The 16,866-nt window shown below is 41.1% G+C and overlaps 1 protein-coding gene across 1 annotated transcript; it reads right to left on the bottom strand.

The window, feature by feature from the left end:
• Window positions 1-10: 10 nt before the first annotated feature.
• fgf2 (fibroblast growth factor 2) lies at window positions 11-16,694 on the bottom strand. Its single transcript, XM_050041845.1, has 3 exons — window positions 16,076-16,694; window positions 10,441-10,544; window positions 11-2,456 (listed from the first exon to the last, which is right to left on the bottom strand). The coding sequence occupies exons 1-3, from the start codon at window positions 16,251-16,253 to the stop codon at window positions 2,271-2,273; spliced, it is 468 nt and encodes a 155-aa protein (XP_049897802.1). The 5' UTR covers window positions 16,254-16,694; the 3' UTR covers window positions 11-2,270.
• Window positions 16,695-16,866: the final 172 nt, after the last annotated feature.

The raw sequence follows: 16,866 nt of genomic DNA, 5'->3' as shown, positions 1-16,866 counted from the left end.
CATCAACCTGATGGGGTTAGCATATCATGGCTAGCTATGATGACACAAGGTTGCCAGTATTACTCATATTTAATTTGTATTTATGACTGAAATTGTGTTTTTGGTGTGTTTTTTCACACTAGCTGTTACTGTTGAAGAAATATGGTGCAATAGGTCTACATGAACATTCACTTTGTGGTTTTTAAACAGATATGCCACTATGGTGCCTCCAAGTTTTCTGCTGTGTTCAGACCACCGGTGACAAAGCAACAGGGTACAAGTCATTTCAATGGAAGTCAGTGACATGAAGCAACAAACTGATGCCCTACACTTGTAGCTGCGTGAAGGGTATGACGCACCACAAATCAAAGTTGAGCTGACCTCAACTTTTGTCAGTGCTTGCAGACATACGCACACTAGCAGATGATGACATAACTACGCCAATGAGCAGTTGAGCAAAACTTCAACAGCCAGCCATGCTGTAGCTATGTCGCTCAACTTTGAAACGCGGCAGACTGTAAAGCCAATAAGACATACTGGCCAGATAGTGTAACTACAACTTCAAAGGTCCGTCACATGATGCCATTGAGCCCAAAAAGACATTTTCCTTCGGACTTAAACTGGGAAAGAGACATCTGTAAGTCAGTGGTTCCCAACTGGTAGGTAGCAGTCCAAAAGTGGGTCGGGGGTACATTCTGAATGGACCGCAACTAACTCGCAAATGTGTCAAGTTTGTAAAAGACACTCTTTATTTTTAAGTACAGTGAATTTCTGGCACATACCTTTTATTTTGAAGTGCCATTTCCTGCTGTAGATTTAGTGACTAATGGACAGCTACTACTAGCTCGACGATATGGCCAAATACAAGTATGACGCTTAATGTATTAAGCTATGTGGACCTCTGACTACAGGGACTTCTGGACCCCAGGGCTGGACCAGTTGGAAACCACTTCCATAGACTATATAATAGAAGCCAAAACATCTCGACTGCCCCCTGGTGGCTGACTGCAGTACAGGTCATAAACCCCGCCCCCTCCATGTTAGCGTCTCTAGTGCATTTGCTCTATGGGTCCAACAACGCGGAAGATCCGTCAAACTTTTTGGCTTCATGGGCCACTGAGCAACTTTCAAAGAAAGGAACTGTGCCCTGCCTCCAACTCTGTATCCTGCTGCTGTAGCTTTGTCGCCCGAAGTGGGAACAGACAATTAGACAGTTGATTAACATTTTTTGGCAGCCATTTTAGAAGCCCATATCTGCTGGGCAATATTGGCTGTCAGCAGCTGATTAGGTTTTTAAAGGAACTGTTTTGAAACTATACTGTATTTTTAACTGGAAATATGTCTTTAACAAGCTAACCACCAGTGTCAGGTGACCACATACTAGCAGAAGCTAACAATAGTAGCTAGTAGCTGCAATAATAATATTGGCTGCCTCGCTGAATTAGCCTACTCACTGGTCAAAAAAGTAAAACTCATCCTCTTGTTCAAGTTAACTGCCTTTCTGTCGTCAAACTAGACATCATTAAAACAATAATCTCGTATTAATATATGTATAAATTATGCTCCAGTGCCATGCAACATTTGGAGTTTTTGCATAAATCTCAGATTATACACTTACAAATGGGGAATGCAGTTTTATCGGAAAACAAAGACAAGCTCAGGAAACATCTGCTGTATCCATTAAGTGTGTAAAGATACCAAGTAGTGTTAAGTAATTATTAAAACAAACGTAGTAGGTAGTATTTGGGTTTTGATTTAAATGCGTTTAGTGTGCTTAGCCTTCTTTTGTCAAACAATTAAGTATCACAAAACTCTAAATTCTGTTATTTAGTTCCCTTCTCTCTTATCAAGTTATAATAATGTAGGATTTTAGTGCATTTTCTAAACCCTCAGTACTGATGAGACACGGTTTATCAGAATATTCCTCTGTATATATGTTGCTGCTTAAATCCCTCAGCCAGAGAGAGAAGATCTGAATAGGTAAAATGAACACTGCCATACTTTAGGGGTGCACTTGAGCAAGGCACCTGGCTCCAGTTGCACTAGTGTAGCAGTTGGCTGGTCCCCAGTAAAAAGAGCCTGGTTTTACTGGGAAGCAGCCAGTTGTGAATGCAGCCACTGTTTGAAAGTTAAAGCTGAATAAGAGCAGACATGTTTCAGGATATAACAGTCAGAAAGCATCACAGCTATATTTGGGCAATGTTGATGGAACACTTTCTCTTCATTGCCGTCACATCATCTTCTTTGTTGCTGCCACTAAGACATTAGTATTTCTCAGTCGGATCCCCAGATTAGCATTTGGCAGACATTGGAAGAAAGAGAATGGCCTTTTGACCCGGTCCAGTTTTGCTTCCAGACTTGTACTGGCCAGTCCGCTTCAGTGCCACGTACATGTTTGGGTACTTCCTGGAGCGGTAGGTGTTGTAGTTGTTGCTCTCGAGTCGCTCTAGGAAGTAGCATTCATCTGTCGCTCGTCTCTGGAGAAAAAGACACAGAAGAATAAGTTTAATTTGATGTTTAACTACGCTGTTTAGTGAGGAACTGCAGGGGTTCTGGGGGATTTAAACAGGATTCAATCAGCAGCCTTTGGCTCACAGGACAAATAAATACTGTTAATTCACCTAAATAAGCTTGTAAACTGAGAAAAAGTAAGGAAACTGTGAACTGTCTTTAATTTCAACAAATGGAAACTGAAGTTAGGTCATTCGGTTTGTACGTTTAATCTAAATGTCAATGTGTTTCTTTCCAAACTGCTGCTAATCCTCTCTGCTTATGTTCATCATTTCTGTCATGGCATTTGATCAAACATGTTACTTTGTTTGGATGACATTCGATTAAATTTGTTTAATATATGTTGTAGGAAAGGCAGAGCATTTGTAATGCTGACATTTTATGACATTAAATTACCTCATAAAACACCCAGAGTCAAATGTCACCTTTATGTTGAAGGAGACTGTCAGGTTTGAATAATTCCTCCTCAGTGTTTCACACTTCACACAGTAAAGATATATTTTAAAGGAAACCATGCCTGACCAGGGACATTATTACAGCTCTACTCAGTGTTTGTCTTAGTTGAGCTTCCTTGACTTGTGATTAAACATTAAACAAAGAGTTGAACAGGCTAAAATGTAATTATTGGACAAACTTGGATTTGATAGGAATATACTGTAAATTAAAGGGTTTAAAAAGAACCACAGATGAAGCTCACTATAAAATACAAACTAAACAAGACACCATGCTGCCATGGGATCACTACAGCCACTATACACCCCTGATCCACAACTTAAAACTAATGTGGACCAGGGGTGTACAGTGAGGGGGAAAGAGCTCCCTTCCCTACTTCCTACCCCTTACTTCTAGCCTACTTGCTCAAACCACACCCTTTGTCGAACTCTGTCTTCATTTTAATCTCGATTTTGATTTTGAATCCTTTCAATACGACTGTCCCTTTTAGCTTCTTTTTTGTTTGCTGATCCTGCCCCAGTATCAGACATAACCACAAAATAAAACGACAAAAATAAAATTCTCTGAAGATGAATTTCCTCTTGCTTCCTTAAATTGGCTACTGTATAGTCAATGTAAAACTTTCCCTGGGAAAATGAAAACAACTGGCTTTCCTGGGCAGCGTGCCGCAAATAGTTTTATCTGATTATGCAGGGAATCAGAGTAACTATATAGAAATAGCCAGTCTTTCTCATTAATGGTGTCATTTGCTTGTCTAGGTCATATAGAGGCATCAATATTAAATTGACACTGTTTCATAACCATTTATCACTACTGCTTTAAAGGTTCCTGAAAATAATTACTTTAAAAGTTAATACAGGATTTTATGAGGGAAGAAATTCGCACCACATCCATCAAGTTATGTCACACAGGAGTTTCAGTTTCCCTGACTTTGACTCGGCGCAATGTGCCATTGTAGATGAGTCTGAGCGGTTGTAATTTAGTGAGGTTTTAAATTGGTGAGGCTCAATAATGCAGTCAATAGTCTTTTTTGCTATAGTCATATCAATCCCATCACAACCAGCTGGTGTTTTGTTCCTGCTTTACTACTACTACACATCTATTAAGTTTCATAACTGCATTACGGTCAAATTCTGACCACGGACAGACAGACATATAAAAATGGTGTCCTGCTTGGGCTGTACCCAACTCAGAATTATGTCAGTCAATACAAATATTTGACAACTCGTGCCTTTTTTTACGTTACAGAGTTTCGGAGTTCATCCGGATGTTCAGTTCAACTATGCTAACGACGGATCGGAAATATGCGAAATTTTTTTGCTGACACTCGGTTTCAAACAAAAGCTAGAGACTGTCATATTCACTTTCTGTGAGCTGTAAATTCACTACTTCTAAGCAGAAGGCAGAAGATATTGTTATCTGGGAGCCTGACCAGGTAAAGCCTCTGCCTCTGTGTCTGAAGCTGCCTCCACGTCCACAGCTACTTGCACCAAAGAGCAGCCTGAAAGCCAGCAGCACACACTCTGCAGCTAAATTTTGGAACCGAAACGTCCCCAGAAATAAACCGCACACTGATGACTGTCAACTTGAAGGAATCTCAGTCGACTGAGGGGTCTCGGGCTGATGATTCGAATCTCCAATTTTCAGGGGGCATCCCTAGTTCCCACCATAATAGATGTCACCAGGACCACATTTTACCATGATGACACACAAACACGGACTCATGAGGTGAAAACAATACCAGCCATCACAACACTGTCACAGCTAGTGCTAACACTATCCCTCTTTCATCATTGTCCTTCGTAGAAAATCTCAAGAAATCATTAATTACTGGACATCTGGCCAAAATTTTACAGCCTCGCTGGGCGTTAACAGACCTACACCCTGTCCAACAAGAAGCTTTTGTTTAAGTTTCTGGTCCCTGACTGCGCAGAGCTGTGGGGCTATTAGTCAAAGAGGCATTTTCTTTCAAGTGCAACAACCACCCAGGGCTACTTTGTTCACTTTATTATGCAAAAGCAGCAGCTTCCAATAAACAGTAATCCTTTTGTGTCGTGTTTGATTACCCTAGTTATGACAAGTCTAAAATAGCCAGGACATGTCAAAGATATACTAAAGGAAGTTCAAGTAACTGTTGTATCTAATCTACGATTTTACAAATTCAGTCATCTAAGACACAAGTAATTTCCCACCCAGACCCCACATTTTTGTGTCTTAGTGACAAATGGGAACAAGGACTGCTGAAATTGGTCCAGTATTGCGCGACAGTGCTGCAGCTGGCACCGACGAAACAGTGAGCAATTGTACACCGTCGATTTATGTCCACTAAAAGTGCTTGTTCTTGACGCTAACAGGCTCAGATTGTTATTATGAGTGTCTGGCAACATTATGGAAAGGTTCCTCACAGAAGCTGACTTTTTGTTTACGAGTACGATCCTTTTTGTTGAACCAGAAACAGCCCCAAAGTTGCTAACCCGCCAGACACCATTTAAATAAACAGTAATTTTGTCATTATGAAAAACACTCAATTTAAGTCGACATAATAAAAATAACATCTCAATTTGTCTTACGGCTTTTCCAACAATCACCAACTCTGGTTTGGTTGTAATTATTAATAAATTCAACTTGTTAGATGTGATAATATGCTGGCTCTATGCACACTAAAATTGCTGTTAATTTAAATGGTGTCTGGTGGGTTTGCTGATAGTGATTTCTGGGCTGTTTCTGTTTTAATAAAAAGACCATAATCTTCAACAATATCAATCAAGCAATCTTCATTTAATTGTCATATGGAAATAATACATGGTACAACTGTAGAAAAATGGGATCCAATCAGCTTCTTAAACTTGTGCACTGTAATTTAGTCCTTTTTTGTGTCTTCTTACATCGTTGATTGATGCCTTATAACTGTCCATGATTCCAGATGGTTCTGGTAATCCGTGGTTTCTGGTTGTGGAATGATTTAACTGTCCACACATCCCGACCTCAACAAGATGATCCACAGGATCACTTCTTGTACACAGCAGCACTGCACAGCCATTGCCTCTGCACGGTGGAATGTTATAGCAGCTATCCACTGCTGGACCGGGAGCACCTCACATTCATGAAGCACATTCCTCTCCTCTCCTTTCTCTTCTGCTCCATCGGATCAGCATATCGAAAAAGATTCACCATGTTGAATGGGGCTGTGCAGGATTTAGCCTAGTCTTGCGTGACCAGCCTCCTTTACTTCAGAATGTGAGTCTGGGGACATTCGTCTTATGTTGTGTAATAGAAATGGGCGGGGATATCAAGACCACGTGACGGCGTTGCCATAGGTACGGCACGCTGTAAATCCTTCATTTCTCCAATCTTGTGGACGTTGCAGCTCTGCAATATAGCTGAATCAAATGAAGTCATATCCATTTTAATCTCTTCTTGCGATGCACTGAACACTTCCTTTTCTGTTGTACTACGGACAACAATTCGGGGAACAGCAATTCCGGTGTAGGCAGGTGTAAGGCAAAGCTAATCAGCTGTTGGTCGAGGAAGTACACGGATTTGGAGCGCTGGCTCCCACTGCCGCTGGGAGCCAGCGCTAGTTCTATTACAACTTTCCTATAGGAATGTCCACAGACGACAGAGTCAGCCAGCGTGCTGACATCATCGGCGTCTGTGTAAGAGACTAGATTTAGTCATGTCTCGGTGAATCAAAGGATATTATAGGTCCTGATAAACGTCTGTACAAAGGTAGCAGGATGCTAGTTCAGCTGGTGCCCATTCTTCTCCATCTTTTCCTCAATGTTTACATTTGAAATCATTAACCTGGCTAACTTGCAGCTAGAGAGCTAGCAGTAAAAATTTCTACCTCTGCAGGGACCCTTTCCACAATGTCGTCCCACACTTGGAATAATAATCTGAGCCTCTCAGTGGCAAAACAAGCACTTTAAGTGGTTGAAATAGATGGTGCATATGCCCCAACTGGTTACGCTGCAGCCTGTTCTGCCACTGCAGGCTGCAGGCCTCTCGCTCGACACTGGACCAGTTTCTAAAAATGTGGTCTCCATTAGTCACTTTGACACATAACATAGAAAGATAGGGTCCAGGCTGTGCAGCTAAGTTACCCTTGAATGAAAAGTATTATACAGGAATGTTATTTTGTCAAATGTTTGGGATAGGATAAATATTGAAAATTTGTCTGATCTTTTTCAGATCTTATCAGCAGAACAAATTTCTGCATCGACTTTTGTGTATGTGGTTGGTGTCCATTAATTATATTAGCAAATATCTATTACAGCAGATGACTGTTGCCTCAAGGTAAAACATGTGCAGGACCAGACCAGTCAAGGTGCTAAATTAGAGGGAAAATATTGTAATTTATTTGGCAACAAACTTTAGTCTTCATGTCAGTCTGTATACTAACTTTTCTTTTTTCACACTTCAAATGGTAATAAGAAGAAAGTTAATATCTTGTGGGTTTTTTAATGAGAGCAGAACAGAGAACAACGCCTTGGGTGGCAGCTGCTGTAGCTTCTCATTAGGGAGGAAATGCTCCCTGCCAATTACATGGACTGTGGACAAGCTTTCACAACCACCAAACCACATCAGTCACCAACACTTCACACTTCCACTGCCGCTGTAAGCAACTACTTTGCGGCAACAGACCAGCAGTGGTGCCAAATTGGTGTTGGCTACTTCTCATGAGCACTAAGAAAGTCCTGCAGATCAGTTTAATTTGACAGTACGCTGAGTAATGAGACAAAATACAAAAGTTTCCTGTTTTAATTTCGCTCATGTGAAACATCTGACCACTGAGCAACTAAAACAGCAGACAGCATGAAGTCAGTTTGTCTGCTGGTCAGTCAGACAATCTGTCATTTCCTAAAAACCTTTATATAAAAAAAGAAAACAGACTTCAGATGTTCTGCTGCAGGACAGAAAGAAACAATACATAATAGCAGTAAGAGCTTCCAGCAGACACCATAGTGCATCTGCTCACTTCATAGATGAGTGGCCTGCCTTGGATTCATGATAAAGCTTTTACAAAAGTTCAATAAGTGACATCCTCTAACTCTAAATGTCTGTCTCTTTCTACTTAAATCATTATTCAGAAATTGCAAGCCTCTCCGTCAAGTCTGTTTTCCCACACTCTTAGAACTCCTCTCATTCACAGATTTTACGTCTGGACAATAAACTACCTTCCCATGTTTTACGGACCAATCAACTGTTGGAAGCAGCTCCTTAAATATCTTTGTGTTTCTGTCTTTGCTTAAAGTAATTACTGCTCAATCCTTCACCTTCCCATCACCCTGATGACTGTCAGGTTGCCCGTGGAGATCCAAAAAAATTCAATAACAGCCTGCAAATATTAGAGCCCACATCGTTTACCTACTTGCTTTTTTCCCACCAGCAGCATCTAGACTCTGTCCTATATCCTATGTTTATGGACCTGACTTCTACAAAGATGCACATTAATTAATCGAGTCTAATCAAATGATGGGCATAATTTTATTATAATTTCTAATGGATCCCTCCTCAGTGGCACCCCCAAGGGGATACAATTGCTGCCTCCTCTCCAGCAAAAAATATTGCAGGCTGATAGTTCTGTGTTTAAGAAGCTGTGGTGCGCTCATTTTTTAAGCTAATAACTGTAGCGGTATCTTGTGAAACTTAATAACTGAAGGTATCCATTGGTACCAACCATGCTGGCATAGTTTGTCAGAAGGGGAGCTAAATTATGCTCTAAATTTTATTTTTAAACTCTGGCCAGGGAACAACTGGCATGACCATTGTCAACAGGGTCCTTAACCTCTCACCTCAAAATATCTCAATTAAAAATGGGTTCTATGGGTTCTATGAGTCTCCACTAACTTTGAGAGGGCTTGCTCCCAGTGAATGTTTTGTTCCTTCAAATCAATGTACTTCTTCAAATTAAAGCTGTATATCTGCATTTTTAAGAAAAACGACTATCTGAAGATGCATGATTTGTCTAAGATGTTTAGATACATAACACGTTAAAACAGGATTACTGTGGAATTTGAAATGTTAACTGTCTTGGTATTAGGCTACCGTAAAACTTCAATAAATAGCCCAGGCTATTATTTGCTTAAATCACTGAACTTAACAGGCCTATATTTGGGACAGGCCTTAAATTCCTTTCACACAAAACTGTTGCTCAGCAAAGATGGAAAATACAATAAATTATGAATCATTCATTTGATCTAACTCCATCAGACAGCACTTCAGAGAGAGTGAGTTACGGCACTCAAGGATTACGGCACCTAGCATACCAGCACAACACCACTTTATCCTGTTAAAACAATACTCACAACATGGATGAATTTTTAGGAAAAAAATTTTGATCTGTGGACCCTTACAGACTGAGGAAAAATGAACAACTTACAGGGTAATTGAGGAATGGACACATAATTTGAGGTAGCCAAAACCTGCTTTTATACATCCGAATAACTTCTATTAAAAAAAAAAAAAAAAAAAAGGAATTGCTTGGCAACCAGACAAGGCGTCTAACTGACACCGGCATTTATTTGTCAAAATGTGTAGCTACACTGGGCTAGTAAAAGGGACTGGGCGTTAAATTGGGACTGGGCTTTTAATAGAAGTTTTACAGTATGCACATCAGATAATTAGTAACATTAACTTTAAAATAAACCAATGTATATCGGTATGTGATTCTTTAACTCTCTAAACTGACACAGTTTTCACCTAGCTTTCAACGGCATAACTGAACATCTGACATTCAGTTATGGCTTTTGGTTTTGGTGTGCCGCCCCTGTGAAAAAGTTCTGGGGGCGCCACTGTCTCTTCTTACTGAAGTGAGAATGGAAAAATCAGAGCCAAAAAACATCTTGCACAAAATGTATGTGTTTTTTCGCCACTCTGGACTGTGTGGGTATAAAATCAAACCCCAGGTCTCGTAACAAAATGTGATTTGGATTTGAACACTCAAACTCAAACTTGCCATGACGAGTGTCATGATTTTGTTGGCCAAGGAAACGTTAACGCCGAGGACGAGACTAGAGAGTGGAAAGAAAGACAAATGGTCGAACTGATTGGATTTGGGAGAGACGCCTTGGTTGGACCCAAATTCTGTTCAAAACAAACAGGAGGTGCCGAGATACCAAACCGTTCCCATACAGCTACAACAGGATCATTCTGACCTGGGCCTATTTAATGTTGTGGCTAACCTTTTTTATTCTCAGTGCTGATTGTGACAAATGAATGTCAAACTAATTATTTCCCTACGGGGGAGGATTTCTTGTCGGGTGGCTGGTAAATATTTGGTTTCCAAAACACAGCGGTCTAAATGCTGCGTGTGACAGAGGCGGACGACATGTACTGTAGGTGTTTAATTCAGATTTGTGAAAAGCACTGTTGGTAAAAAAAAAGAACCTCTTTGAACCCTTTCAGGAAATCTTTTCACGGTAATCTCCAAACTCTTTCCAGAACAGACACAATTCAACTTTTGTTAACAGAAAGATGTTGATCCATCTCACTCACCGCTCCAAACAGTCGTCCATCTCTGTTCATCGCCAGATAGCGATTAGCACAGACTCCTTTGATGACCACCTCCCCCACTGAGGTTGCCTGGAGTTGAAGCTTTACTGCAGAAAAAGACAAATGTGTATTTGAACAAAATGAGCAAACACAGACGTCATCAGTAGTTTGTTTGTGGGATGTTTAGTCAGAGGAGAAAGATTAAGTGCACCTGTTTTATAGAAAGATAAAGGGGCACAAACATCCTACGCATCAGATTTCTAAACTAAATCCCAACAAAATAGTAATCTCTCCTCTTGAGCCAGCAATGTGAGAAAGAAATCACTGTAAAGATGCTATGTGAGGCATTTCAATATGAAATATTTACTCCAGCTGTAAAAACAAGTAACAGTTGAGGCAGTCTTTGCCTTACAGACAGTCTGAGCTATCTATCTGCTATCTACAGGACATTAAATGTTGTGTGCAAACTAGACGAATTCTAGAGGGAAGACTGGTGATAAGCTTCATAGCACAAAACAGATACAGTAAACTGTTCTTACAGAGCAAACTAAGCAAAACAATTATTCAGAGATAATGATATATTAATACTTACAGCTGCTTAGTCAACTTAAGATGGTGGTGCAACAAAACAAGCTGACAGGTACACTGCCACACAGCTTAAAAAGTTGTTAAAGCTAATGTCATAGCAAATAAAGTGCCCTTACACATCAGACTTTCATTTGTCATGTCTGTGTTCACCTAATAAATTTAAGTCCAATATTCACTCTCATTTCAGCTCTGTTTTGGTCTCCACTTACTCTTGAGAACAATATCTAGCTCTTAAACTGGTAGATGCTTGAACCTGAACTTGCTATACGTTGCTAGCTGCTAATGTTTGTTTGGTAGCGTGCAAGGGGCTTATCAGAGCATGTTCACTGAAAACAGCTGCCTGCTGCGGCTCCAAACAGCACTGATAAGAGTGGAAAGAGTAAATCAACAGCCTGGTCAGCAGAATAAAATGTTGGCATTGTACATTTCTACAAACCATGAATACCTTACAAATCATATTAGCATTTCTAAAGTGACGCAGTGTATGACCTGACTTCACTTCATTTGGAGGTAGAGGGGATGGAGGGTGACATGATACTCAGGTGAGGTGCCTGCCAAGCTGCAAACCACTGTTTGAGACCAACAAACAACAAAACTGGTTTTTAAGAAGTAATCACTGTGTTTCCTGTGGCTTTTTAGCCACCAGACGTGGGTGTTTATCAGCAATCTGTTGCTGTGTTTCCACTGTGCGTCACGTAAAAGGACTGTTTTAACTGAGGCTGCGTTTCCAGATGTGATTCTGCCTTCTTTTTTTTTGATTATTTTTTGGATGTTATTGTTGGCTTTATTGATAGGACACCTACAGAGAGACAGAAAAGATGGGCAAGAGAGGGGGGATGACATGCAGCAAAGGGCTGCAGGTCAGAATCGAACTGGGCTGCTGCAAAAGACTGCCTGCCTACATTCTACCAGGTGAGCAAGAGGTCACCTCAAATACAGATATTTTAAGCCAAAACATGATCTTTTCCCAACTATAACCAAGTGGTTTCTGTGCCTTAACCTGACCACACCTTAAATACAGAGTTGCTGAAACAAAAATAAACGCTATGCAATAACGTGCAAATGTAACGTATCCGTGGTTTGCACAGACGTGGATGGATGGATGGGTAGTTGTGCTTCACTGATCCCAAATTGGGGCATAAAAAGAACCTTAAAAACTCCATAAAGTGTTATCTGAATAACTTTTAAAGCTCAACATGGTTTAGCCCCCAATTATATGGCTGAGCTTCTGAATACCTACGCTCCAAGTCATGACCTGAGATCCTCAAGCCTACCCTCACTAGTCGTCCCTAGATTGAGGCTGGTAACAAAAGGTGACCGCGCTTTTACCATCAAGGCCCCAAAGGCTCTGGAATTCTCTGCCTGGGGATATCAGCCCAGCTATCACATTACCCATTTTCCTTTTTTATGCCTGATTTGTACGTTTGGATTTGTAACTTTTGTGTTGTATTTCCTTTTGTTCTACTTTTTGCCTCTGTACACACTATTTTTCTCAGCTCTTAACTTTTTTTTTTTGTCTTATTTTCATGCACTTTGTAAAGCTCTTTGTAACCTTGGTTTGATAAATGCTACGCAAGTAAAATTATTATATTATTATTAATAGAGTTAGTGAGAAATATTGATTAACGTGGCTTTAAATGTCCTTTACGGTTGTTAATTTTGGTTTATCTTAAAAATCCTGGGGATTTATCAATTTCTGTTGCATAAACCACCTCATCTGCATTTTCTCTTGAGTGTCCTTTTCATTTTTGACGACCCAAAGATACTTCTGCAGTAAACAGATGAAACACCACTGGCACCACTGGTAACAATAAGACAACTCCCATCATCCACTGAACAGTAGCATTACAGTGCGGCTGACAGCAGTCTGAGCACGCAGTACCTGTTGGCTGTGTGACAGCTTCAACACAGATGTATCAAAATCATCTCCACATTTCTTTTTCTTTTTGTCTGAAGAGGCGACGCTGCTTGCCAACAAAGCATTCTTTGTCTGAAGATAGAGCCACCAAAAAGGAAGCAGAGGCTCCATAAGGTAAATTAGTGGATCTGTACAGAATTAATCCAAATTAAGACTTCAGATAGACGCGCATCTGTCTGCAGTTAAGCCCGCTGCATGGATGATTCGTGTCACAGATCAAAGAGGTGTTCCTCCCTGAAAAAAGCTATAATTGCTGTGAGTGTGCTGTCGTGTGTTCAGTGTTTACTGGCAGTATCATGTCCCACAGCTATTGTGAACACAGGAGAAACTTTCCTTCAACTGTGCTCGTCTCTGTGCAGTGTGATCCTATCTGTAATTGTCCTGGGGTTGTTGACGGAAGAGCAACGATTCGTGGCAACATATATGTGTATACAGGCAATATATTCCTCTGAAAGTTTGGGCATGGGGGGATAGATTAGAGTCCCATCCACGTTAAGATCCCACTTGAGGATCTTTGGATATATTGGGTAACATTTCTCACTAACATTTCCAATTCTAACTGGCAGGTACGTTGTGTTGTCCAAAAAGTTGGCAGGTCAATCAGAGCCTTAACAAAAGGACCATTGATGAAATCACACAGCTCAGGTCACATTAACTGTAAGAAAACATTACGGTAAAAAGCTAAATGATTAATAACGATTCCTGTTTCGTGACTCATTGTGGATATAGTCCTTTCTGAAGCCATGATACTGACTCTGGTTTTAATGCAAACTAGAGCTGGATGATATGGAGAGAATTGACGTAATGCTTCCATATTAATATTGCAATGACACTGTAGGGTTAACTACTGGTGCTTTTACTAAATATTTTAACAATGACATTTTTGATAATCATAAGTAATGTGGATAAAATCACTAAATCTCTGACATTCTTTCTTCCACAGTAAAGGAGGTGAGCTTACTGTCCTCCAACTGCAAACACCAGGTGAAACTGAGTAAAAAGACACAACTGAGTCTGAAGTGAATGTCTGTCAAATATCCAACTTGAAGGGATAGTTCAAATGTTTTGAAATGGGGTTGTCTGGGGGAATGGTTAGTGTATTGTATACAGAAGATGTCAGTTTGGAGAAGCAGACAGGAGGCCAAGCATTGTACCGCTGTGGACGAAGGGAGCCGCAAAACGTATTTCAGCCACCTAAAACTAGTCCCACCTAAAGGAGTTAATATCAGTTTAAGTGTGCGCTACATTGAGTGTGTTTTCACCTCTTTACCTTTCCACCCGACAGCCCATTCCGACAAGGAAGCCATTACTTCAGTTCCCCCTCTACACTCTCGTAAGAGCCACCAGACTCCATTGACAAAAAAAGTAATTTTAGCTCACTGAACACAGGAGGTGCTGGTCTATAGCTGCCTCGATTGGTTCATTAGTTTGTGTTAATGTGTGACTTTGGTGGATGTGAAAAACCCTTTTAAATGTTTTTTTTTTTTTTTTTTTTTTAAAGAAAAAAATAAACTGATTGAGGCAGCTTTAGACCAGCAGTGCCTCAGTTCAGCCATGTTAAATCACGGTTTTTCTCAATGGAGTCTGGGTTTGAAGAAAGCGATGTAATAGCTTCATTTTCCAGTTGTAAATCAGTCTAACATTAAGGTAAAGCAATGAAAATATTCTAAATATAGCGTGCACTTAAAATGATAATTGGCTAAAACACGCTGACCCCTCCACAGCAGTACAGTGCTTAGCTTCCGTGTCATACTCTTGCCTGCTTCTCCAAACTGGGGGCGTGCTGACTGACATCTACTGTATGTAACACACTGACTACGGATAAGTGCCTCAAACAACCCCACTTCATGAAATCCAAACTCTCCCTTTAATACTAACGTCACTGCACTGGGGCAGCTGCGGCTGGCCTGACCACAGTGTTTTGGAGTGGACTGGAGTGTAGAACAAGATATTATATTTTGTAACAGGAGCATGCGTGATTGGTGCTCCTACTGTGTGTACAATCTGCAGATCGTCTTGGACATGTGGGCTCGTAAATTATGAAGCTATCTTAAGTGGGTAAAGGTAAATAAAAGAACAGCTCGACCAGTCTGTTAAGTTTAGAAAATTAAAACCAGGAAAAGACAACACTTTATATCATCACATCCAAAAGATATCTGGTCTCATATGATATATTATGTATTGATATACAGCTCTGCACTAATCCAAACAAACTAAACATGCAACTTGCTCACATCATCTCAACAAGGTCGCTCTTCAACATAAAGTCACAAAGACGTCGAACTGAATGTAATTGAGTTATTCTAAAAATAGCTCCTCTCTCCTTGAACCGGTTCCATATCAGGCATTTGTGTGGGCGCACCTGCTTTAAACGTCACACTGTATCTTGGGCAACGCACTTCCCTCTTTTTTTCCTTGGAAAAACCTCAATTTTCTTGTGTCCCCCCTCCCCTCCTCCCCTCCCTCTTACTGATGCAACTTAGGACACACACTTAAAAGTAATCAGTGATACAGAGGCACCGAGGGGTGTCACAGTTGCTCTGACCAAACAAACACATAAATGTTTTAACTTTATTATTTATTAAAGACGAACATGAGAAAAACTACTTTCACTTTCTAAATACATACTGATCAACTGGTGGCAAAGAGTATGTTTTATTATATTTTGTAATAATTTTGGATATTTTAGTGGGAGAAGTTCATTGACCTCAAACCCTGACAGCGACCTGTGTATCAGGAATTTACTTATTCTGCCTTTTAACTCCATGTTGTGCTGTTTTGTATGACGTAAACCACACAGTAAGCAGTGTGAGTGGCTGTGACTCAGCATGGGGATCCACATTTACTAAAAACATCACGCATATTCCATCAAAGTTCCCATTGATTAAGAAAATTTGAGGTGTACTTCCCTTGAACTAGAGTTATTATACTTTCCAGAAGTAGGCCTACACACATTTTGGTGTTTATAAGTGGAGAACAAACCTCAGTAAGCTGGAAAATTCACATCGTTCCTCCATGATGTTTTCTGCTTCACTCTTACTTCCCTGTTACATATTAAAAAAGAACATAAAGAAGCTTTGTGTGCTGTGCAAAGCAAAGGAGAAGAAGAAGAAGGGGACTGGGAGTACTTACTGTGGGGGTCGTTCTTCTCCCGGATTCCATCCACTCCTCCGTCAGACTTTATCCTCAAGAAGAAGCCCCCGTTTTTACAGTACAGCCTTTTGGGATCCTTGAAGTTCCCGGGAGGAAAGCCGCCGCTGCCGCCGTCTTCAGGTGTGGAGGGAAGCGTTGTGATCTCTCCCGTGGCCATATCCTCCTCTTTCCCCGCTTCCCGGCGACTGCTTCGTCTCCTTCTTGAGCGGCGCAGGAGCCCCACTGTGGCCTCCCACCTCCCACTAACAGTTCCCTCCTCCCCTCCTCCACAGAGCTTCACACAAACTGATTCTGCTTAACCCCAGAGGTCAGTTTGCTTGAACGCCCCCCCTCTCAGGGCAGCGAGTGCCCTGTGAGTCCTCAGTGTCGGAGGCAGAAGCACTCCTAAATGCTTCTACCTAACAGCAAACGTGTAACTTGTAGCGGTTCGTCTGTTGTTTGTAGAGCTGGCAGCAGCTTTGCCAGTGTACTCTGTGCACACTGGTAGGGGGGATGCATGCGGATTCCCCCTCTCTTCCACTCTTCTTGCAATGAAGTGTTTAAATCAGGGCAGCTGGCTTAGATCTGTGAGGAAGGCTTTCCCCTTTGGGCCTCAGTTCGCATGCGCCCTAGGAGCACCAACACACACATGCTCACGCCCACTAATGCTCACTAAATTAACCAACCAACCAACCCAGCATAAGTCGAGAAAGAAGAGGAGGGTAAGGAGGGGGACGTGCAACTTGGAATGCACTGAGACCCTGCAGAGTGCCAAGAGCGGCGGCAAGCAT

Source organism: Epinephelus moara, chromosome 4 (genome assembly GCF_006386435.1).
Source record: "Epinephelus moara isolate mb chromosome 4, YSFRI_EMoa_1.0, whole genome shotgun sequence".
In the NCBI taxonomy this organism is placed as follows: Eukaryota; Metazoa; Chordata; class Actinopteri; order Perciformes; family Serranidae; genus Epinephelus; species Epinephelus moara.
Note: the sequence above shows the minus strand (reverse complement) of the source record. Positions and strands in the feature narration are given on the sequence as shown.